The sequence below is a fragment of the Camelus ferus genome, chromosome X, assembly GCF_009834535.1.
Source record: "Camelus ferus isolate YT-003-E chromosome X, BCGSAC_Cfer_1.0, whole genome shotgun sequence".
Taxonomy (NCBI): domain Eukaryota; kingdom Metazoa; phylum Chordata; class Mammalia; order Artiodactyla; family Camelidae; genus Camelus; species Camelus ferus.
Genome location: NC_045732.1, coordinates 2,340,192 through 2,364,508, shown reverse-complemented (window position 1 = coordinate 2,364,508; position 24,317 = coordinate 2,340,192). Strand labels below are relative to the sequence as shown.

Here is a 24,317-nt window from a genome sequence, read left to right as displayed (position 1 = left end):
CTCTGGTCCAGCTCGTGTGGAGCTCAGAAGTTGCTCCTTCTGTCCTGAAAACAACACCAGAGCTGAGGGAGCCGCAAACCCACTGCTCTTCTTAGATCCCAGAAAACTGAGGGGAAAAGCTGCTCCCAACCCAGAGAGGCAGCTGGGCGGGCTTGGAGAGTCACAGCTCCCAGGGCAGAACCCGCTTTTGTAAGAATCCAGGGGGCAGGCAGATTTAACAGGTCCCTGAGGCCAGCGGGAGGCTCAGCGTAGGGAAGTCTGAGTGTGACAACTCCAGGGGGCCAGTCAGAGGGGCCCCATGCTCTTTTTCATGCATTTTACCTCCAGGCCCGTGCCCTGTTCTCAGAATGAAGGTCAGAGAAAAACCCCTCATGCTTCCTGCCTGGAAAGGAGAAAATAACTCTATTGAAATACACCCAGAACATTCTGTTTCATTGGGGGAAGTTGTTTTTTGTTTGTTTGTTTTTTTAATGAGAAATTATTTTACCAGAGCCTAACCAACCTGGGGGAAGGGAAATCCCTTCTGTGTCACCCAAATTGGGCTGGGGGAAAGAGACACACTAGTGGAGGTCACAGCTCAGGGCACAGGCTCAATGAGAACTAATCGCAGGACTACAGATGCTCCCCTCTGTCCCACCACCCCATCGCCTCACCTCCATGTCAGTAGGGCCCCTGTGTAATAACAGGAATAAAACTAAAAGAAGTAAATGTCTCAGGAGTGTCTAGGGAAAACCCAAAGACAGCGGGGAGATGAAAACAAGGACACACAGGCGGCTTTAGCCTCTCACACCAATAGCTGTAGCAAACTACACACAGCCCAGCCCAAGTAGATAAACAGAAAATCTCACAGAAGAAACTATTTATTTTGGTTCTCTTACCCAGGGCATCCCACGTTGCATCCTCGCCTAGAATTTAGCGGAAGCAAGTCCATCTCAGAAGAGACATAACTGAAGAGGGATGGCTTTCCAGACTCTGAAGGGCAGAGAGAGCACCAGCCTGGGTGAGAGCACTGGTGAGGGGTGGGGTAGGGGGTGGGCTGCCTTCTTCCCCAAATAAGGAAACTTCCTGAGGCCAGCACAGTGGGAGGGAGGGCCATGGGGTGGGAGCAGCCAGACTTCTTCCTGAGAACTGATGGGATGCCTCCAAGGGGCCATTCAGGTGCCCAAACTGGGCCCTGAGGGTGGGAGCCAGTTTGTCTGCCTCAGAGCCCAGGACTGAGGTTGGCGCACAGCAGGCCCGTCTTACTTGGCTGGATCCATTTCTCTTCTCCGAAGTCCTGTGTAAAACATGAAGCGTGGACGGCCTGGTGAGCACAGCTCTGCCCTCAAGAGCGGTTTCAACTCCTCTCTTCCCAGAGAACAGCATCTCTGAGCCCGTCCTGGGAGACGTCACAGAGATCACCCTAGTGGCCCAGCCTAGTGGCAGGGAACATATACTTTCTGGCAGGCAACCCCAGAGGTCCACTGATGCATCATGTACTGGCAAGGATATGAGTCCCTGCACGCTGGTGCAATGACAGAGGCTCTGCCACAGGCCCAAGAGGTGGTGTGTGGGACATGCAGGGGTGCAGGGGTGTAGGTGGTGGAAGGTGAAAGTTGTGCCAGGGTGCACGGGCTGTGGAGGGTGCAGGCAGTTGAGGGGCGCAGGGAGTGCAGGGGTGTAGGGGTGCAGGGAGGTGCTCAGGCTCGTGGCCAGAATCAGAAGGCTGGTGCACATCCTCGAAGTCAGCCTGACCCCTGGAGGCGGGTGTGATGTGTTTAGGGTGGCGGCGGCGGCGGGAGGGCGCTGCCCAGGCAAGCCGGTTGTTTCCTTCTCTTCCCCGCAGCCTGGTCTGGAGGCGGCCTTGGCCGCAGGAGATTCCCCGGAAGTCGGACTCCAGGTGAGCTTTGCTCCTGGGAGGCGGGGCGGTTGGGTCAGGGGGCGGCGGCAGCGGCAGCGGCAGCGGAGCGGCAGCGGCAGCGGAGTAGCACTGCCCCTGGCAAGATGGTGGATTAGCTCCCGTCTCCCCGAGGCCGGGCCTGGGAGCGGCCTCAGCTGCCCCAGGTCGCCTGACACACCTGTCCCACTCAGCTTGCTGAGGAGGGGAGCGGGGCAGTGCAATTGGGGTGCGGAGGCAACGTGGGTAGCGGGCCCGCCGCCCGGGAGTCGGCAGTTTGCTCCGCTCCACACCGCGGCGTGGCCTGGGGGCGGCCTCTGCTGCCCAAGAAGCCGGACGCCCGTCTCCAGGTGAGCTTGCTGCTGGGGGGCGGGCGCGGTGAGGTCAGGGTGCGGGTAAGGTGGCGCAAATAGTTTCTCTCTATGGCTTGTCTTTTTATTCGCTTAGCAGTGTTTTGAAGAGCTTTGAAGAGTCTTCATTTTGATAAAGTTCACTAAATCAGTTACTTTTTAAAACAGATTATACTTTTGGTGTCATAGCAAAGAAATGTTTGCCAAACCCAAGGTCATATTGCTTAAGCCTATGCTTTTCCTCCTAGCTGTTTTCATAGTTTTGGATTTCCTATTAAGATCTATGATCCATTTTGAATTAATTTTTCTGTATTTTGTGAGGTATGGGTCAAATTTCATTTTTCTCTTTTTGCATATGGATATGTAATTGTTCCAGCACGACTTGTTGAAAAGATCCTTTCTCCACTGCATCCTTACTGAGATTCAATTGCCCATCTAAGTGTTGGTTTAGTTCAGAACATTCTATTCTGTTCCATTATTCTATTTTCCTGTTTTACAACAATACCATACTATCTGATTACTGTAACTTTATTTTAAAAAGTCTGAAAATCAGATAGTGTAAGTCTTCAAAATTTTTCTTGTTCAAAGTTGTTTCGGATATTTGCGATTTTTTACATTTTTATATGAATTTTAAAATTAGTTTTTAAATTCCTTACGTCCTGTTCTGCCAAACTTCCACCCATGTCTTTGGCCATCTTCAAAGCTGCATTTTCTGAAGAAGTTTCTCTAGATCCCAGGTGAAAGGAATTTTTCTTCTTCTGTGCTCCATACACACTTCATAATATTTGATTGCATTTATTCATATTTAGCTGTATTTATTTGTCTGATCTTTCCTGCCATATAGTAAACCTCTCAAGATTAGAAATCTTGACTTGGTTCCCTCTGTCTGCTGAGAAAACTAGTTCTGTGCTTTGCAGGAGTGAGCCCTGCAGTAAGAGGTATCTGCAGCACACATCTAGCTCATCTCTTGCATATTGTCAAGGAATCCTGCAGATTTAGAATTGTTTATTATTTGTTATCTCCAAGACAACTCAGTGTTTATTATTTCTATTGCTACTGCTGCATTTTCAAAGAGCAATGGGCTAATTATTTTCCAAATATCAAAACATGCTACAATTGACTTGTGATGCTAGTTATGTACTGCTGTGTCTTAACAACCTGCTCAGAGTTCACAGGCTCCTTCACTCACGAAACTTTTGGTAGGATGTCTTTGGCTACTTGAGCAGCACTATCTGAACTGACTCCTCCTGTATTTCCAGTGTCCCCTCGATCCCTCCTCCAGCCCTCCCTGGGGGACCAGTAGTTCTGCCCTCAAAAAGCCTGTTGTTTCTCAGGAAGAGTTTCCTGTGAAATATAATCATGTCCCTCTTGTGGGGACATTCAGTCCAGAGATTTGGCGGCAGGGGAAAATGTTTAGTCTGCTTTTGGTAGAGCCTAAACTGTTCCATAATTATTAGAAGCAAATCCAATGAGGAAACTGTGTTGGCATCTAACAAATCAGCATAAATGTCTGATGAGGAAGATCAGCTTCCCCGTCCCACCCAGGCGTCATGTTGATGTGACACCTTGGCTAACGTGTTCTCCTGTGTGCAACGTAAGTTTGAAGACGTTTTGAATGGCTTTTTGTTTTTCTTCCTTAGTCTTTCCACATTCAGTTTGTCTGGTGAAATTATATGAATCCTACTTATTTGCAGCCCAGCACTAACCTTTTTTTTTTTTTTTTTTTAAGAATCACGTGTTTAAAAGGCTAGTGGACAATTTGTTAGAAGATAGAAGTCCTCTTAGATTTTGGTCCTAAATTCAAATCTTGGTTAGTGGTGAATGAAAATTCCCCTTAAAATTTAAAATACAGTGATATAAAGTTTTAAAAATAGTTAAATTTTAGTCGATTTCATTAAACACTATAACAGTTATTTACCTTTAACCTGTTTCTGGGGCAATTTTGCAATGATTCCCTCTCTTCATTGATTCTCTCTTTATCAGAGTCCTTGAGAGGCCCCTGTCATCACTGTCAGTATCATCATCATCATCATCATCATCATGGAACGGATTCCTCTGGAAGATTCTAGGAAAATAAAGAGATGGATGGGGAGACACGTAGGTGAGTGTGTGCGTATACACTGAGAACAATTATTAGACGTTAGATGCACAATATCCATTCCATTTAGAGAAGAATGTGGTCATGAAATCCTGATGTGCTTAACGAAGGAAGCGGTGCGAACAGGATGATCAATGGAAAGGAGGGGTAAGTGAGCAAAGCTGGAGCATAGGTCCTCTGTTAGGAGACCAGCACGTTGTTGTGAATGAAAGGACTGTGGTGGCAGAACAATGTGTCCCCCACCCCACAGGGAAGCCACCTGTGATATGTTACTGTAGACAGTAAAAGAGATGACAGGCATTTTAGGACAAAAATCTTAAAAAATCTTAGAGGATTTTCCTTCTAAATTGGCTATTAGCCTTTTAAACCCATAATACGTTGTTAAAGATTAGTGCCAAGTTACAAATAAACAGGATTTGTATAATCTCACCAGACGTACTGAATGTGGAAAGACTAAGGAAGAAAAACAAAAAGTCTTTCACAAGTGTCTTGAACCTTTAATTGCTCACGAGAGGAAATGTTACCCAAGGTGAGTGTCACAGACACATACATAATGCCTGAGTGGGGTGGGACAAGGGGATCCTGAGATGAGGTGATAGGGAGAGTAGCCTGGATTTTCCAGGTGGGCCCAGTGTAATCACAGGGGTCTTTACAATCATAGGACATTTCCCATCTGAGTTTAGGATCAGAGGGAGGTGCAGCCATAGAGCGATGTTCAGAAAGGCTGCTGACCATGAAGATGAAGGAAGTCGTGGGGCACAAGCTAAGGAAGGTGGGTGACCGCTGGAAACTGGAAAAAACAAACAAGGAAACATTTTCTTCTAGACCCTCTAGAAGGAAGGCACCCTGCTGGTACCTTGAATTTAGCCCAATGAGAACTGTGTTGGATCTCTGACCTCCACAGCCATAAGGTGATAAATCTGTGCTGGTTTAAGCTATTAAGCTTATGGAAATTTGTTACAGTGGTAATAGAAAAATAACATAGTGGGCGGTAGTGTAAGGGATTAAAGGTCTAGGATGGGGTGTGGAGAGGATTCTGACATTTACACCTAAAAAACAACCCGGTGATGTGGGAAGGTGTTTTAAGGAAGACCTACCTGGCAGGGCTGTTAAGCAGACTGTTTGGAGTGAGGAGAGCATTGGAGTAGAGGAATCAATTAAATCTCTACCAGAAAAATAAGGAATAAAATCTAACAGGGCTTCAGTGTTAGTGGATGTAGGAATGGAAATGGGCAGAGAGATATAAACATTACTTTGAAATTAGCTACAGGTTTGATGACTGCATGTTGGGGAGAGTTAGCCGATGTGTGGACTGAATGTTTGCATCCCCTCAAAATCCATATGTCGAAACCCCATCTCCCAGGGTGATGGTATTGGGAGGCGGGGCCTTTGGGAGGTGATTAGTAGGATAAAATGATGTCAAGAGAGTAGAGCCCTCATGAATGGGATTAGGGCACTTATAAGGGGCCCCAGAGTGCTTGCTTCTCTCTGCTCTCCACCCCATGAAGATAGTGGGAAGACAGCCATCTTCAAGCCATGAAGGCAATCCTCTCCCAGATACCTTGATCTTGAATGTCTCAGCCTCCAAAACTTGAGGAATATGCTGGTTGTTTAAGCCACCTGACCCATGGTAATTTTTTACAGCATCCCAGACTGACTAAGACAGTGGAGAATGCCTCCGGGTGTGAAACTGATTGCCTGGAGAATGCTGAAACCCAGGGAAGTGGGCAGCACAGACGTTAAATCACTTAATCCTGCCAGCACAGTAGGAGATAGAGTCTACATATTCCTCACCATTAAAAGGTTAAGAAAAAGTGGCACAAATAAGTAAAACAACAACAACAACAACAACAACAACAACAACAATAATAAAAATTTCTCCAAGATTTACACAGAACCACCCAGAGGCAGAGTGAGAATTTATACTCAGGCAGGCTGGCCCCGGAGACCCTGCTCATAACTACTAAATCAAATGGCCTGGCTTATGTGGATCTTTTTTTTCAACTGTGATATGACGGTACTGTGTCCAGTAACTTATAACTTCAAAATACCTCACTATAAGGGAATCATTAGTCACAGGCGAAACAAACCACAGAAAGCTAGACATACAAAAATAGCCTGTTAGGGCAAGAAAACCATTAATGATTCTAAACATCATACGTGCTGAGCCTTTGCTGTAAAATATTTCTTTATAATTCTGCCTGGCTACAGAATAACTTCATAATTCTGCATGTGGCTGGTGGCTCACATGTTGGAAAGCACGGGTCTAGAGAACTTAAATGACTTGCAGATCATCACCCAGGAAGCTCATGGTGGAATCAGATCTACAATCTGGGACTTTTCCTTCTTATCCAGCAAGTCCTTCATGGAGGCTTAGAAGCTTCTCCTTTGGTGCCCAGCTGTCTATCTATGCTTTTGACATCATGTCAGGTGTCCCAGCCTGCTCCTGAACATCAGCCAGTACACACTTCTGGTCTTTTCTGACCATGTAATATCTCTTAGCAATTTTGGTGACATAAGTTCTTATCTGGAAGGGTAGTGGCTAGAGATGTAAATGTGTCCACGAGAGCAGACTCAGATTTTTCATAAACATAGCAGGAGTGGTCAAGAAAAGAAAAGTCAGGAAGAAAGACCAGCAGAAGCAAGTCATTTAATATACCAAATGATTACTTTCAATATTTGGTTGTGTTACTGAGTCCAAACTCATTCTGCTCACTGCAGGACAGGCCAATAAATTGGAAGACCACGTTTTGTGGCAAGAAATAGCGTCTTTAATTGGAAAGCCAGCTGACTGAGGAGATGGCAGAGTAATTGTCCTGGAGAACCATCTTCCCCTAGTCACAATTCAGGCTCCTTTTATATTAAAAAGGGGAAGGGGGTGTGCTTGGTTGTTGCAAACATCTTGGTGTAGGAATCCTTTGTTGTTAGAATCCTTTGTTGTTGCAGCTGTCCACCTGGGTCAGATCCCTGTAAACCTCCAACAAAACAAATGTTATTTTCTGTTCTGCAACATGTTATCTTTATAAGAATGGAAAAGTGTTAATATCCTTAAAGGTCAAAGCCTTGAGAATAGGTTCTCCTGTATATTTCAGGCTCTAGGCAACATTGTTTTATAAAAGGTGCAGAACCAACAAGACTAAGCCTCGGAAACAGAGCACAGGGTTAAAGTCAAAGAAAAAGAAGTAATATGGAGTCAGATTTGTTCTTTCCTATTACAATAGTGCCAAGGAGAAACCACTTTGGGCAGCTTTTTGTGGGGCCCTGGAGGCTTTCTCTGTCTTTGGGCATCTCTGTTGAAAACCCTTCCTAGCTGTCTGGCCTGCTGGAAACCCATTCCACCTGGTTTGCCCTGAAGATGTGTTCTGTTTATAACTCATTTATACTCCTTGGAAAACAACTCAATAAAAACTCAATTGGTTTTCCACCAGCTCCCCTGGGCAGGGGTCAGGGATAGCATGTTATTATTTTATAAAAAATATACATAATAAATGAAGTCATAAAACAGCACTGGGCACATAGGAGAGAGTCAATAAATGCTTCCTGGCTTAAAGCAAAAGTGACGGCTCAGTTTTCCATGGCTGCTGTACTTGCTGAGCTAGTTTCTCCTTCCCTCCATTACACTTTTTTTTAACTGAAAAAGAAACCCATGCATATGGTAAAAAAAAAAATTCAAACAGCACAAAAATACACAAGGGAAAGGTTTCCCTCATCCTTTGTTCTCTCTGCCCTCCCTGGAGATGTCACTGTTTACAATCTTTTGTGAGCTTTTCCAAATATTTTATGCACATTTCAACCTATGTATGTAAATTCCTTTAAAGTTTTACTTATTTTTAACCTAAAAGGATTTAAATCCTCAAGTGGCTTCTGCCTCGATAATAGCAAAGAACAAATCAGACTCTGTATTAGATCTGTTCCTTTGACTTTAACCCTGTGCTCTGTTTCCTAGGCTTAGTCTTGCTGGTTCTGCACCTTCTGTAAAACAATGTTGCCTAGAGCCTGAAATAGACAGGAGAGCCTATTCTGAAGTCTCTGACCTTTAAGGATATTAACATTTTTCCATTCATATAAAGATAACAATTTGCAGAATAGAAAATAACATTTGTTTTGTTGGAGGTTTACAGGGATCTGACCCAGGTGGATAGCTGCAATAACAAAGGTTTCTAACAACAAAAAAATTCCTACACCAAGGAGTTTGCAACAACCAAGCAAGTAGGAAAGGAGCCTGAATTTTGACTTGGGGAGATGGTTTTCCAGGACATTAGTTTGCCATCTAGGTCTACAGAAACTTGCTATTCCATGCCCCAACAGCTGGTCTCCTGATTTATTGGCCTGTCCTGCATTGAGGAGAATGAGTTTGGACTCGAGAACACTCCTATCTACATAGCAAGCTGGGCACTGGAACTGAGGACAGCTCTCCCACACCCAGGGACCTACTGTGAGCCCTTCATTGTTCCACTAGGGTGGAAAGTGGTTTACCCAGGAGAGATGGGGACTATGCACCGACACTCGGGCAGTCTGCTCTGTCTGGGTCTCTGAACTTGTACCTCCCGCTCCCTGCCAGCCCAACACCTGGGACAGTGCAGCTAAGGCAAAGATCATGCCTGCCTCAGTTTCCCAGCCTGTAAAAGGGGAATTTATACTCTTCCCAAGGTAGTTCTAAGCGACAACGCCTGTGGGTGTTTGGTTCCGGGAGCATAAGGAAGCCCAACTCCTTTTGGGGGCAACAGGTGTGATCCCTGTAGGGGTTTTGCAAGGCCTTGGCTGGAGGTCTTGACCAGGGGGGTGAAATTTGAGCTTCTGGCCTTGAGGAGCTAGAGAAGGGCATGGAGGCAGGACTGGCGCCTCCTTCGGGGTGCCCTTGAAGGTAAAGCTTTTTCTCTTCATCTCTGCTACTCCCCTCCCCCTTCTCCCTCTAGAGCTCTCGCTTCTCCTTGCTCCTCCTCAGGCCATCTCTCTCCCTCCACTTTTTGCTTCCGCTCCTGCTCCTCCCATCTTCTCCCTCCCTCGATTCCCCAGTGTATCTCGCAGAACCCAGAGCCCAGAGCGGATCGCTGGCCCTCCCGCGCATGCCCACGGTTGGATGCCAGCTGGACCGCGGGCCCGAAGCTCCAGCTCCGAGCCAGGGATCAGCCCCAGTGGCTGCTCGGCTCTGTCGCCCGGTAGGCCTTTGGCTCCTGCCCCGGGTCGGGGCCTCCGGCTGTGTAAGTGGAAGGTTGGGGGCTCTGGGGAAGGGGGTCCGCGTGTCACAGCCTGCGAGGGCTCGAGTCAGCGAGTGTCCAGCTGAGGGGCTCGCGCCAGCCCCCTCTGCCTGCGCCACCTGCACCGGCGCCCAGGCCACACCTGTCCAGGGCCGGGCACGCACCTGCCGGGGACATGGCCACCCCCGTCCATACCGCGGCCCGCACCTGCCACCTCTCGCCCCAGCCGGGCTCCCCTCAGTCTGCGGCCGGCGCCCCCTTCCGCTCTCCCGCCGCGAGTCCCCTCCTCCCGGGCTTCCTCTCCTCGGCCGCAGACCCCGCCCCGCCCCTGGGCGGCCTGCGTCCCGGGCGGGCGGGGACAGTGGCTGCGACTGGCCTCCGAGCGGGGCTGCAGCCCGCGCCCCCCGCCACTTTCCCTGCCCCGCCACCCCTAGACTGCACTCCTCTCCCTTTCCCTGTCCCCGAGGTCCAGCTCAGTGGCGTGGACGCTGTTCCCTGGGGCTGAGATCCTCTGGCTGTAAAGCCCAGCTTCTCCTGGCAGAGACTTGGGAAAAGAGAGCGCCAACGCTGAGCATGCTTCTTTCTCCTCCCTCAGTGTTTCTGCCCCAGGTAAATACCCTTAATACTTTTTCTGGTGTTAGGATGGTGGTGTTTGTTGATGTCACGTGTTTTTGTAGTGAGCGTGATCACAGTGTTGAAAGCAGGGCTTGGTTCACTTAAAAATGAGCTGAGGAGTAGGGGAAGGGCTATACTTAATATGTTTGAGTTGTTCTGCAGGAGCTAAGGCCCCCACCCAGGTGGAGGATGGTAACTTCAGGCTGAGCACGAGATTCCTGGAACACGGCCCTATTACCTACCACCAAGTAGTCAGAAGAAAGTCACACACCTGGAAGCCCTCAAGCCTCATTTTGCCTGTTAAAAACTTTACCCTATTAAAAAAAAAAGAAAAAAATTCACCTCAAAAACCATCAGAGAGTTCAGGGTTTTTGAGCACGAGCCACTGTTCTCCTTGTTTGGCCCTGCAGTAAAATCTTTCTCTACTCCAAAAACAAAAACAAAAACAAAAAAAGAGATGAGGACATGAGGCTGTGACATTCTCCATCCTCCGGTCTCCCAGGGTGAAACATGTGACCGTCGATTTTAAAAAGATATAGTCCTTAACTAGTCCAGCCCAACTAGTGTGTGTTAACAGGGGCATCACCATCAGAGGCATTTTGGAGACCCAGTAACATTGCAGTCCTAAAGATCTCCTGGCAAATTTTTGTTTGGTTTTGTTTTTTAGTTTTTCTAAAATTGTGGGGCAGACTAGTAATATAGAGGGAAAAATAGTGGTCCAGAAATATTTTTTCGTAGAACAGCTTTATTGCGATATTGTTCACACACTGTGAGGTCCACCCATTTAAATGGTACAATTCAGCGGCTTTTAGTATATTCACAGTGGTGCAACCATTATTATTCCAGAACGTTTTCATCACTTCAGAAAGAACAGTGGAAATGAATGACCTACCACCCCTCCCCAGTGGTGGTTCTAAAGAAGTTTCCTGGCTGTTCCTGACCCTAAATTAACTTGCTACATTCCATAAAATTCTGGTAGGAATTCTAATCAGAATTGCATTGAATCTATATATCAGAACAGGAAGAATTAATGTCTTTATGGCATAAACTTTTTCTACCCATAAATGTATCTGGGACCCTATCTTTCATCTGTCCAGAGCCTGGCCTATGGAAAGTCTGCACTAATTTGTTAGGTATGTAAATAATGAGATTATATATATCGTTGGTTGCAACTGTAGCTTTTCACGAAAGAGAAAAGTAATCTCAGTGAAGCCAATTGACTCCATGATGGTCAGAAAGAGTGACAGCCATTGCTGGAGTGATCGAGTGGACTTGGTACTTGCAACCAGTGTTCTCCACCACCTACAGCTAAGGGGATTACAGTGTTCTTTTATTTATTTATTTATTTTTAAAATTCTTATTTTTATTAAAGTGTAATCAGTTTACAATGTTAGTTTCAGGTGTACAGTAGAGATTCAGTTATATATATGCATATGTACATGTATATTTTTCAGATTGTTTTCAGTACAAGCTCATTACAAGAAATTGAATATAGTTCCCTGTGCTATACAGTAGGTCCTTGTCATTGATTTATTTTATATATAGTAATGTGTATCTGATCATACTAAACTCCTAAACTGTCCCTCCCCCTTTCCCACCTGCTGACCACAGTTTGCTATGTCCATGAGTACTTCTAGCAACATCCTTTTTGCTAGTAATATATGCTGGTTAGCTGCCTTCATTTTCAGTAATTCCAACTTATCTGTGGGCGTTTGTCTTCTGGTGGGCCTGCATGTGGTTTGCACACGTGTTCATAGAGGTCTGTATTTGGGAGAACTCCAGGATTCGTGTAGTGCCTGGCACGGAGCTTCCGCTGAGCTTATGCTTGAACTGGGAAAACCCATATAAAAGTTGGAATTTCCACTGTGGTTGAGACTTCCAGGTTTCTATAAGCAGTTTAGCCCACCTTAATTTTGGCGGCTCCCATACTGGATAATTTGGTGGAACTGCATGTTACGACGGTGTAGAGAGGGCTTGTATGCTTCTTCTCTTTCCTTTTTCTAACACTCATTCTCCAGGGCCTCCCACGTCCTTCCCCAGCAGTGCCCAGGGCTGGCTTGGTGCTGCGCTGAGGCAAGATTTGTAAATAAGGCCCTTTCCTCATCTCTTCTGAGCCTCCGTTTCCTTCTCTGCACAATGAGGGCTTAGACAAGAGAAGTGCTTTTTGGTTTCTTTTAAACCCATGTCTCCTTTTGAGAAACAGAGAACTCAAATCTCTGCTCCAACCCTAATTCTTCAGATTTTGATACGTCCTCCAAGGGGTGACACAGCTCTTTCTGGAAAGTTAATGTGACTTTGGTTCTTTCCAGGTAGCACAGAAAAGACTTAAGAGATTTATTGCAGGGAGGGGGCAGGATGGGGGCAGTATGTCACACTTTCTAGTGTGAGAACTGGAGCAGGGGCTTGGATTTAAATACAGCCTCTGACGTGGCCTCTCTCTAATCTTGCACAATGTGATAAACCTCTCTTTTCCTCCGTTTCTTCATGTGTCAAGTTGGAGTGATATTATTTTAGGTTTTCGTGAAACAATACACACATAAGCCATTTGTGTCTCAGTAGAAACCTGACCTGTTAGAGAATCAGGGGTTTCTTTAAAAAAAAAAAAAAATCTTGTTCATAGCACTCTGTCTATGTGTAATTTGAATTTCCTGGAGTGTGTGGGTTGAGACTAAATTCCATCATGGGACAGGTGGCCCCTGGGTCTGGGGGCCCCAGTTTCCTCCTCCTCCCCAGTCCTCTTCCTCTCAGTCCAGGATGAAGTTACTGCCATTAGAATTACACAGACTTCTTGTGGATATGGCTTTTAATTTTATTGTTTCACTGGGGATGGCTGCTGTCATGATTTCCGTGGTCAGGTTTTGGTGACCTGAAGGCTATGCAATTGGGTATTCCTATTTAAGTATAAGAAAAGAAAGTTACAAATACAAAATTAGACCTAGGGTGGAGGCAGGGGCTCTTGGAAGTGGGGACCATTAGCTTTGTTAGCTTCAGGTGCAGTGGCCTCTGGCCATGATGACCCATCCTTGTGCTCTGGAGTTGGAGCGACCAGTGGGCTCGGTGGGACCGTTTACTAAGTGTATCTCATGGGCTGTGCATTGTCCTATTTGTACTGTGTGTTCCTTATTTAAGACAGTGAGCTCATTTAATCTCAATAGCCTCTTTAACAAAATTGGACTTTGTATTTTGAGATGTAAAGTAGATTCCCATGCAGTTGTAAGAGATAATATGGAGAGAGCCTATGGACTCTTTGCCCAATTTTCTTTCATGATTCCATCTTGCAAAATTGTAGTACAATTTGTTATTGACTCACTAACCCTTTGAGGTTTGTGTTATTACTCCCATTTCTATTCGTGAATAAATTGGGGTTTAGAGAAGCACACAGGCCTGCCCAGGTCAACCACATGGTTAATGTAGAGTCAGGTGGAACGTGGGCTAAGGATTTCCAGGCAGTACCATTGTGATGGTCTGTGGCAGGGGCAGCATTCACTTGCGTGTTTATTCATTCATTCAACAAACATTTATTGAGTAAACTCTGTGGGTTAGATGCTTTCACAGGGTTATCTGATTCTTCAGCAGTACTGAGAATCAGGTAATGTTTTCTTTTTTTAATCTGAGAAATTTAGCTCTGAGAGGTTATAACCCCCCCAAAGGAAATATAGCTCATAAAGGAGGGATAGTAAATGTGTACAGTCCCCCACTTTTTATGCAGATTGTACCCTAGGCATTTTACATTTGCAAACTTCCATAATTCAGATATATTCTTGTAAGGCAAGGAATTATTTTTTAATATAAGTATAGTCAAGTTTCCAATGTTGTGTCAATTGCAAGGTCTTTTTTGAAATTTTGAATTAAAAAAATTAATATTTGACGTGGGGTAATTAGGTTTATTTATTTGTTTCATTTTTTTTTAATAGAGGTACTGGAGATTGAACCCAGGGCCTCATACATGCTAAGCATGGGCTCTGCCACAGAACTGTACCCTCCTCCCCAAGGAAAGTTTTCTTATCCATTATCCTGCAGCTTAGGAGTTCAAGTAAATTGGAGTTGAAATCCAGATCTTTTGATCCCACTGTGGTTCTTTTCTTTATATTCTGCTGAAGGGGGGTGGGGAAAGCAGTTCCTTTGTTCATTCCTTTATTCAGCAGTTTTGAGCACTGACTTTGCATCAGGGCCTGGCTAGGTGTTGGAAACTGAAAACAAGAAATGACCCTTTTCTGCAGGGTCTGGAAGCCTAGACCAAAAGCTGGGTAATGTGACCCGAGCTATGGTAACCATGTGCAGACGCTGAGGACAAACTGTACCCCTGGCTTTGCTTGGGCTTCCCTGCCTTATGGCTGCTATACACCAGGTCACCGCATCCCAGAAGGGCCTGCAGCCCACAGCAGAGTGTGTACCTCAGTCTCCTCTCCCCTCTCAGCAGGGCCTGCAACATGAGCATCCCTACTATGTGCAGTGTGCTGAAGACAACCAGAATCTCCCCGTGGTGGTCCAACCTGTTGGGGATCATCTCAGAGGAGAATTTCTTTTGCATCTATAAGTGAATCTCCTCGGTGAGCCAGATCAGCCCGTGCGGACTCCCAGTGGGCACTCTGTATCCACTACAGGCACCACTACTGGCCCAAGAATGGGTGGAGCGACTTCCAGACCCACCGCAAGGTCGTGGGCCTTGTCACCATCACCGACTGACTCTTGGACAAGACCTTCTAGAAGCTCCACGTGCAGAGGAGCTGTATGGCACCACGCTCTACGACCCTCAGCTCTTTGCCTTTGGGTTGCATGGGGAGGTGGTCAAGCAGCCGCCCACTGATGTGGCCTTCAACCTACATGGACTGCAGAGTGGTGGAGAAGAGGGTCGAGGACATCATCAAGTCACTCTTCATCTTGCTGGTGTCCAAGAGACTGGACGGGGCCCCCAACAATTCTAGGGACAAGATCCCCCTCCCCTGCATCCCGTTTGAGAAGGAGGACTTGGTGGGACTGGACACAGACAGCAGATAAGCCTACCTGGAGGCCGGCTGCCCTGGCTGTGTGCCGGGCTGCTTCCCTACATCCAGAAAGGGATTGGCAAGGAGGAGGGCTGTCTTGTAGCCAAGGGGGGAGGTAGGTGCAGCCCGCCAGTTTTCAGACGTTTAAAAGTGAATCCGCCTTTGTTTCAGAGAGATCCTTTTAGGGTTAGTGTGGACAGTTACTCTCTTTTTTCAGCCAGGACCCCTGGTGGGACCCCTGGAGTTGCTGTCCAATAGAGTAGCGACAGCCACTGATGCTAGGAGCACTGTGGGTTTCTAATTTTTGCTTGTTCCTCTTTTTCTTTCTCTTTTTTCCGTTTTCTCTTGGACCTCCCTGTGAGCATGTTCTTGGGTCTGAAAATGTGGTCTGTGCACACCCTGCACTGGAAATAGCGAGATTGCCCTCCGTGCTGCCTCCATTGCTTTTAAAAGCAAAAACTTAATGGTTGCTTTGATTCATGTATTATCTCAGTCATGTTTTTATTTTCTAATTTTTTTGGAATTTTTGCTTTGTTATCATGTCACCTGCTGGTGTTTGATACCTGGTAGAATCCTTGCTTTGAGAAACATGTTTGGTCCTCCTTACATTTGGTGACAAATGAGCCCTTAGTAATTTTGTTTGTTTTGAGGAGGTGAGATGCGAATTGATTTATGCGGCTTCTGAGGGATGTTTTTCATGGGTATTTTCACTTGGAAATTCAAAGTCTGCAGCACCTTGCTTGATTCTGGCTTTTACACAAACGTGCTCGGCATGCGGCTCCTGGATGTCGCTGTGTGACGTGCGTGACGGCATTTCCAGGCCGGCGGTCACTGGTGAGGAAGTGGCCGGCTCGGGGGTGAGCAGCTGCAGGGGACGCTGTTGGAGGAAGCAGTCACCGGGTTTTCTTTTGCTTTTGCCTTCCCCATGCCATTTACTTTACTTTGTCCTCGTAAAGGGGCAGAAGCGCGTCTAAAATCCATGTCACCCTTTTACTCCCTTTACGAGGCTGGTTTTTCTGAGTATCAGGACAACATGGCCTTCTCCTAACTAGCTGGCTCACCTGGATCTGGTGGACACAGGGACCACTAAAGGGGACCGTAGCTTCCTCTCTGCTTCAGGCCGTGGGCATTCAGAGCCGGGTCTGTGGTTTGCCTCAGCAGCCGTGCAGGCCTCCCTGCACCAGCCTTTACTAATAACCCATGTTGGCAGTAAATAGCTGACTCTGTGTCTGTTGCAGCTGACGTCCACCACTGACGGCCGTGTTGTTAGTTTGCGGTAGTGAGACTCCAACACCCCAGTCAGCCGTGAAGGAAGATGCTTTGGCCGACCTAGGATCTTGGATTCTCACCCCCACACTGGTTCATCTCACCCGGGGGTAGGGTTTGGCCATCACCATCATGCTGACCATGAGGCCTTGTTTCTCCTTTCATGCTCTGGTCCAAATGTGGACACTTCATCCTTCACTGACTTGGTCTCGCTTGAGACAGGCCAGACTTCTGAAAGAGTCCATCACAGTCTGGGAGGGAACAGAACAGAAGTTAAGTGTCACAAGTAGAAGGAGTCTAGGCTGTCCGAGTTGGTAAATGCAGGCTGGGATCTGTGATGGCTGGGCTGTGCCCTGGACACAGGCCTTTCCCGTGGCTCCTGAGAGCCCAGGGGTCGGAGTGAGAACAGCCTTGCCTGGGTTCCTCCATCCTCACCTGCTCACTGGCATGTGTGTCTGCTAACGATGAGCTCCCAAACCTCAGGCCCTTCGAAGTTCAGACCACGGGAGAACATTGAGTCCCATCTCCTGGGCCTCCTTTGTGAGAATCCAGTGCCTTCTGAGGTGACCCGTGTCAGGAGGTGCCTCCCCCTCTAGGGAGCACCCTTCAGAGGACTGTGACTCACTGCACCATGCTGTGAGCTTGCAGAGTTCCGGCCGCGGTCTCTGCAGAACCAGACTTGAGATGGGCTTAGCGACGGAAATGACAGGACCGATTTCAGGGCAGGGCTGGGGTGAGCCAACAGGGGAAATTGAATGTGACCTCAAACACCTATATGGGTGCTGGGGCTGTTACTAAAATGGGAACCCGGGAGTTACCTGCAAGGGATTGAATTCCATAGTAAACGGTGGATATGAGGCATTTTAAGATGCCATTTGTCATCCGAGTTATGAATTCAAAGAGGCACTCCGCTCTATGAGCCTGGGGCTCAGGTGAAGGAGCCAAGTAGAGTTACACGTTGGGAGTCGTCATTCTTAGCTGGTGTTCACAGCCTTGCATGTGGATGAGCTCACCTCGAGATGTACAGACTGAGGCTGAGGGAGGGCAGGGCTGTGTCTGGGCTGGAGGATAGCCCAGGCAATGCAGCTTTGGTGTGTCAGTCAGCGGCGTTTGGGATTTTCAGAGCAATGCGATTTATCCTCAAGGTTCCGGGGAGGGGGGCGTTGCCGCCCAGGAAGAAATCAGAAGGGAGGGTCGTGGCCACATGTGCATCTCAGGAAGATGCAGAAGCTGCAAGATCTGGGCGGGACACCTCCTCAGAAGCTGGAATTGCAGTTGGGAGTGGGGAGAAGGTAGTCACACTCACCTGTGAGGGAGGGAGGGAGGCCTGGGGAGCCCCCACCCCAGCGGACTCGCTTTCCGCTTTCCACGTAGAAAAGGCGATCAGACAGAGGATCTGAGGTGAGAGGGGATGGGGGTTGGGAGGGGAGCCAACCTGGAGAATGGTGGTTGGACAGTTCTGGAATATTCTCCCTGCCTAGTAGTCTTAAAAAAAAAAAACGAAACTCTTAAGAACACGGATAGTGACTAGGGAGGAGGCAGTACTTTTTCTGGCCTCCTAAGGGTAAGGCATGTATCCAGGGATACACAGAAGAATCGGGCAGTCTGTCCCGGGGACTTGATCCTTACCGGGGGAACAGTGCAAGTTTAAATGGGGAGAAGGGCAGCGGAGGGAAACTAGCCAGGCCCCGTGTCAGGTACCAGTCGGCCACCCTACTTGGGTGTTGCATTCACAGCCATGCCTCCCAGGTGGGCGGTGGCAGCCCCCTTTTGCAGATTGGCAAGCCTTCTCAGAGGGGTTAAGGTATTGGTCCATTTAGCGGCTAGTAAATGCTGTAGCAGGATTCAAGCAGGGCCTTGTCAGACTTCAAGGGCGTGTTTTCTCTACTAATTCTGGTACCTCCCTGTTGTACCTGGAATGGTGAAGTGGGTCAGTTTTGGATCCTTTCAGAAAAAGTGATTTAAGTGCCTCAGAACTGTTTCACAAAGCTCAGTGTTCTTGATGGTTCGGAAGCACCGCAGTGCTTTTCGCCCCACAGATGTAAGGTCTTACTCCTTTGACGATGACGTGGTTGCAAATGACGTACAGGTGCAAACCAGACTTAGCAGCTTCTGAAGGGAAACTCTCCAGTTCTCCCTTGATCGGCTTTCTTCCGCGGGATGTAACTGTGCTGCAGCTTAGGCCTGAGATTTCCGTATGGAGTGAGGGTTTGGTATCCAATGTTAGCATAAAATGATCAAATGGAGAAAATCGACGTTGACAGTTTATTTTTGGGTTTCATTAGACAAGATGCACTATCAGTTAATGGCCCAAAGAGCATATGAAATTGAGTACAGAACTTTGCATCTCTTACTTTCTACTTAGAGCTGTCTTGGAATTTAAGGTTGTCTGCTTTGGAACTTCAGCTCCACCACCAGGGCACCTGTCAGTGTGTTGGTGTGATTGCATTTACACAGTGAATGTAATCTGGGCTTCCTTGGTCCCAAACGCTCCAGTGCAGAATCAAGGGCTGTAGTCATCTCTTAGTCATGCAAATACTTCTAAAACTATATGATGCCAAAAAAAAAAAAGGAGACAGAGAGAAATTACCTTTATCAAAGATCCTTTGGATTCTAACTGCAAACTGTTGTTGAGCAGCTCTGGTTTCCTTTGGATATGAGTACATACATTTCTTTGCATGTAACTTGGTTTTTGGACTAGAACACCAAGCTCTGGCTTTCCACGAGCCACAAAAATAGTAGCCAAATTGCACACGTATGAAATATTTTATTCTTTTTTCTGAGAAAGAATCCTTGAATTTGGGACTTGGGCTGTGATTTTTGCTTTTTGCTTCTCCCACCCGTCTTATCTTCTCTCACTCCTTATTCCCACGTGGACTTCAAGAGTTTGTGTTCTCAAAGGAGCAGGTGGACAAACACCCAGTTGGTCATTATGCAGTGCTGCTGTAGAGGGAGCCCAGCCAAGAGCTAAAGGACATTATCAGAGAGGACTTCCTAGAGGAAATGGACTCTACATTCAGTTGTGAGGACAGGGTAAGAATCAGCCAGGAGAAGGGGTCAAGAGGGTGGCTCAGGTGGCAGGAGCAGCCAGGCAGAGGCCTGGAGGCTTGTGGGTGGGGATTAGGGGAGAGTGCCCTGTGCAGTCCAGGGTGGAGGGTGCCCCTGCTGGGGAGGACACTGGAGAGGGCCTGGGTTGGAGGGCTTTGGAGGAGCTTGTTTTTTACTAGAACTGACAGAGGAGGCAGTGAAAGTTGTCAGCAGGAAGTGACCCTCAGGAGAGGTACTCCTGGTTTTGCTTCTGATGGTCTACAGAAAGAAGGGGTCGGGACCGGTGAGAGCAGGTCTGTCTGTCCCTTTGAGACCCACCCCTTCATTCATTTATTCATAACACACGCACTTCTAAGTGTCTAGGGGAGAGGGGTGAAGCGACAGTAGTAAGCAAAATGTACTTGCTTCTTGCGAGCTTAGCAGTGTCAGAAGTTGATTTAGCTTGGAATGTTCTAGGAACACAGCAGGGAAACCTAAACCAAAGTGCGGGGATTGGAGGCAGGGAAGGTTTCCTTGAGAAACAGAATCAAAATGAGCCCGGATGCAGGTGGGAAGTAGCTAGGCATCAGGTCAGGGGGCCCCTGAGGTCACTGGGGACCTGGGTACTGCGGTGAGGCTGGGCAATGAGAGGCAGGGGCGAGGGTGGGGCTAGAACTGTACCAGCGAACCTCCGAAGTGTTTCAGTGGAGGAGTCATGTAATCAAATTTGTGCTTTGGGAAGCTGCCCCTGCTCTCTCTAGCTGTCTCACTCTCGCTCTTGCTCTCTTTGTGTGTGTATGTGTGTGTGTGTGTGTGTGTGTGTTTAGCAGGGAGGAGGGAGTGGGTGCCACATGAGTGGGAGGGTCATTAGAAGACCACTCACAGGCTGGGAGGCGACCAGTGGGAGAGGGGCATCAGGGCTGCATGGGGACAACAGGGACAGTGTGGATGTAGTATTTCCTTATGGGGAGGGCTTGTTAGCGGGGCTGCCCTCACGGCGCCTTGTGGCTGGAAGAAAGCAGATGGTAGCAGCCAGGCTGACTTTCCTCTTCTGTCCTTCCCTGCCTTGTGTGATGGTCTTAGCTCAGCCAATATTTGGAACAGAAGAGCTAAATTCCAGGGTAACCCAGGACTTTGTTGACCTCTTTCAAGTGAGATCTGATAGGATTTATGTGTGTGTTGAGATCTGCATGTTCACTTAGCTAGAAATTCACCATCTTTTGCATTTCCATAGGGGTTTTTTTTCTTGATAAAGATTGCTTTCTTGGTGAAAGGAAATTGAATATAGCTGCTGTTTTTCTCAAAAATATCTTATCTTTAAAGAAATTTAATATTCAAAAGAATAGGAATATTCTGAAATGATAAAGTAAGGCTTCGGTATAGTTTCTTTGGTTTCAGAGTTGACACGGAATTTGAGCCTTTGCATTACTTAATAGCACATCCTTGTCAGTATTTAAAGAGCTGTTAGTGAGCGCCCCAGGCCCTAGCTCTCAAAGCATCATTAAAGCTTGCTCTGAAATTGTGAATTTGTAAAGATCTTGCTTGCAGAATCCAAACAGATGGTTTATAATATGCAGCATAGCTCTTTTTATAAAATAATAGGTTAAAAGTTAAGAAAGTAGAAGATAGATATTAAAGCTGAAACATAAACATTCTTGTGCTAATGTTGCGACTGGAAATTTTGAAAAGAAAAATCCTTCTGTAATATCATCTACATGAAATACTTATATGTCTATCACATTTGAAAAATAACTACGCAGTGTTTTTCAAAGTCAGGACCATTCCAGCTCAGATACTGGCAGTGATGGTTGCTGGTTTTCAATTGTAGAGTCTAAATTTGCCTTCTTTGCTTGTTTTTTTTTTTTTTTTTTTTTTTTTTTTTTTTTGTAGTGAGAGGGTTGAGTAGTGCTTTGCCAGCATGCTTTTGGGGCAATTTTGGGGCAGACTTTGTGCACCAGCAGTGAGACATTTCTGTGCATTTTACTTTCTGGACATCACCAGGGCGCATGCGGAAATACGAGGGGGTTTGTGCCTGCAGGCCGGGATGCTTCAGGACTCCCTGGTCCATCACCATTTGTTCTGGAGCTGCTCCGGTCAGTGAATGACTTTCTGTGGCTTGGAGGTAAGGTGGTCTGATGCAGATGATCAGATGTGTAGTTAAAGTGCTGTTACTTGAAATAAGAGAAAACCTTGAAACACAGCTCTAAAAATACAGGATGAGGGAGGAGAGTTGGCTGAGCTGCTTGCAGTGGGGAGTCTTCTCAGGTGACTCCCTCACCGTGATTCCTGCCAATATCCGCCCCAGCCCTGCACGGTAGTCCTGCCGAAGCAAGCATGCCCTTTGCTCAGAAACGCCCCGGATTTCCTTGTGTCTCTGTGTGTTGGCTCTTTTAAAGCACATCTTGCCCTTTGCTTCGAATGAAATTCTCGTTAGGAACCTCTTACACTCATTCTTCCAGACCTTGTCCATATGTAGCTGCTGAGTGGATGAACAGAATACAATATCTCCATGTAGTGGAATATTATTCAGACATAAGAATGAATAAAAAAGAAAAAAAGGGGGGGAGATGAAAAAGGCCACCTGTTCTGGGAAGTCCACCCTGATGGCTCAACCCGCCCTTTTCCCTTTGAAACCCCACCCCTTATACTCCTCTCTATTTGATAGTACTTACCACCTTCTAATAAACTATAACCTTTAAAAAAAATAAGATGCTAATACCACTTTGAAATGGACGACCGTTAATAACAGAATGTTAAGTAAAAGAAGCCAGACACAAAAGGCCACATATTGTTGATTTCAGTGATCTGAAATGTCCAGAATAGGCACATGCAGAGGCAGAGGGCAGATGATGCTTGTGAGGGGCTGGCTGGACAGGGGGATGGGGAGTGACTGCTAATGGACAGGGGATTTCTTTTGGGGTGATGGTGTGTTCTGGAAATAGATGATGGTAAGGGCTGCACAACCGTGAATATACACAAAGCTGCTGAATAGTACCCCTTTAAGTGGGTGAGTTTTATTATATGTGAATTATATCTCAATTATAAAACACTGGAAAAAAAAAACTCAGTCAAAGGACAGCCTCTCCTGGGCCTGCCCCGCAGTGGGGTCTGTCAGTCTCCCTCTGTGCTTGAGATACTTGTGACATGGTTTTCTCCTGCAGGGACTGTCTCCTGGAGGTGGGAGCGGGAGGCCCGGCCCATGTGTCTCCATCATCTAGCATGTTGTAGATATTCCCTAAATGCTTGTTAATGCTCTGGGAGTAAGGACTAAAGTGGGGCTCTTTCCTGGAAGAAGCTGTCAGCTGAGAGGGCCTGCCAGCCACTTAGGATAAATACGGGTCAGAGTGAAGTAACAAAATTCTCTGATAGAATTTTAACAATGAGCTGTAGTACACATTAAGTAGAAGAGATTCTTGAATGGACTTACATTTCCTAATTTGGCTTCTTAAAGAGTAGAGAGAAATAAAAGTGGGAAAGAGAAGAAATCAATGCAAAAGAAAAGAGAAAACATGTAAAAATAATTAAGCTGAATGAGAAAAGGAAATGATGGGAGCTTGAGTATGTTGTATTGAAATAGAAGTCTGTAAATCCTCGTGACTGATGGCTGGAGATTATATATATATATATATATACCATCTTCTTTATCCATTCATCTATTGATATGCACTTAGGTTGCTTCCATATCTTGTTAATTATAAATAATGTTGCTGATAATAGTGAGGTGTATGTATATTTTTGAATCAATTCTTATTTTTGGATATTGCTTTGATAACTATGGAAATTTAAAAAGGTAAAACTCTAAACACTCTTGGAAACACTGAACAGTACTTATATGTAAATTTAAAATATATGTGCTGTATATTGTGTATATGTTTTTACATGCAATATATTTTATAGCTACAGCCAAATTGTAACAATTCTACCTAATAAAACTGAAAAATGAAACAAATGAACAAAAAAGGATTCATGGAACATTCTCTAGAATTCACAACATAATAGGGCACAAATCAAGTCTTAACAAACTTAATAGGATACAGATTATTTCAGCATTTTTCTTACCAGAACACTATAAACCTAGATACAAATCACAGAACAGAAAAAGGGGGGGGGAGGGATTATCACATGGTGACCAAAAAACATGCTATTAATAAAAAAAAAAGGGTCAGTTATGAAATCAAAGAAGATACTGGAAAATACCTCTAGAGAAATATCAACAAAAACACAGAATTAAAAAACATATGAGATGCAGTAAAAGCAGTTTTAAGAGGGAAGTTCACAGTGATACAGGCCTTCCTCAAGAAACAAGAAAAATCACAAACATCCTAAGCTACTACCTATAAAAACTAGAGGAAAAAGAAAGAAAAATGAAACCTAAGGTTAGCAGAAGAAAATGATAAAGATCAAAGAGGAAATAAATAAAAATAGAGATTAAAATCAATAGAAAAGATCAATAAAATAAAAACTAGGTTATTTTAAAATGTAAACACAATTGACAAACCTCTAGCCATGCTAACCATGAAGAAAATATAATCCTCATAAATGGAATATAAGTGAAAGAGAATAGCAACTGATAGCACAACTTTTTAAATCATAAGAAAATACCATAAAAAGTTATATTCCAACAAATTGAACAACCAATAAAAAAGGGACAAGTTTTTACAAATATGTAGCCTGCCAAAATTGAAGTGAGAAGGAACAGATAATTTGAACAGACTGATTGTGGGTTATGACTGATAGAAGTCCCACCAAGATGGAATGAATTACTTGAGTCTCTGTGGAAAGTCAAGAGAGTGAGAGGGAGTCAGGGACCAACTCCACGAGCCTCTCAAATTCTCCCACATTTATTGTGTACAATCAAAGGAAAAATCACTAACAGTTGTGTGATGGAATGCAGAAATTTAG

The 24,317-nt window shown here is 45.9% G+C and overlaps 2 protein-coding genes across 6 annotated transcripts in view; one reads left to right on the top strand and one right to left on the bottom strand.

The window, feature by feature from the left end:
* The window catches only part of LOC116662134, a 382,983-nt gene extending 378,793 nt beyond the window's left edge, over positions 1-4,190 (bottom strand). The window contains exon 1 of the mRNA XM_032475458.1: positions 3,835-4,190. The gene's annotated coding sequence lies outside the window, so the exon portion shown is untranslated. The remainder of the gene's footprint in view (positions 1-3,834) is intronic.
* Positions 1,744-24,215, top strand: LOC116662132 (skin secretory protein xP2-like). 5 transcript variants are annotated; one of them, XR_004318116.1, is made up of 5 exons: positions 1,744-1,879; positions 4,210-4,327; positions 9,341-10,131; positions 14,742-20,204; positions 24,203-24,215. XR_004318116.1 is itself a non-coding variant. In XM_032475443.1 (4 exons), the coding sequence occupies exons 2-4, from the start codon at positions 4,267-4,269 to the stop codon at positions 21,549-21,551; spliced, it is 987 nt and encodes a 328-aa protein (XP_032331334.1). In that variant the 5' UTR covers positions 1,744-1,879; positions 4,210-4,266; the 3' UTR covers positions 21,552-22,471. The 5 variants fall into 5 exon arrangements, 3 of the variants coding, with proteins under 3 accessions (XP_032331334.1, XP_032331333.1, XP_032331335.1); XR_004318117.1 differs by lacking the exon at positions 24,203-24,215 and adding an exon at positions 21,417-22,471 and having other exon boundaries at positions 14,742-15,237; XM_032475443.1 differs by lacking the exons at positions 14,742-20,204; positions 24,203-24,215 and adding an exon at positions 21,417-22,471.
* Positions 24,216-24,317: the final 102 nt, after the last annotated feature.

Coding starts and splice junctions, on each gene's coding strand:
- LOC116662132 (XM_032475442.1), top strand. CDS start 4,267: ATGGAACGGATTCCTCTGGAAGATTCTAGGAAAATAAAGAGATGGATG. Junction 4,328..9,340: donor ATGGATGGGGAGACACGTAG/GTGAGTGTGTGC, acceptor TCGATTCCCCAG/TGTATCTCGCAGAACCCAGA. Junction 10,132..14,741: donor CCTCAGTGTTTCTGCCCCAG/GTAAATACCCTT, acceptor TATCCACTACAG/GCACCACTACTGGCCCAAGA.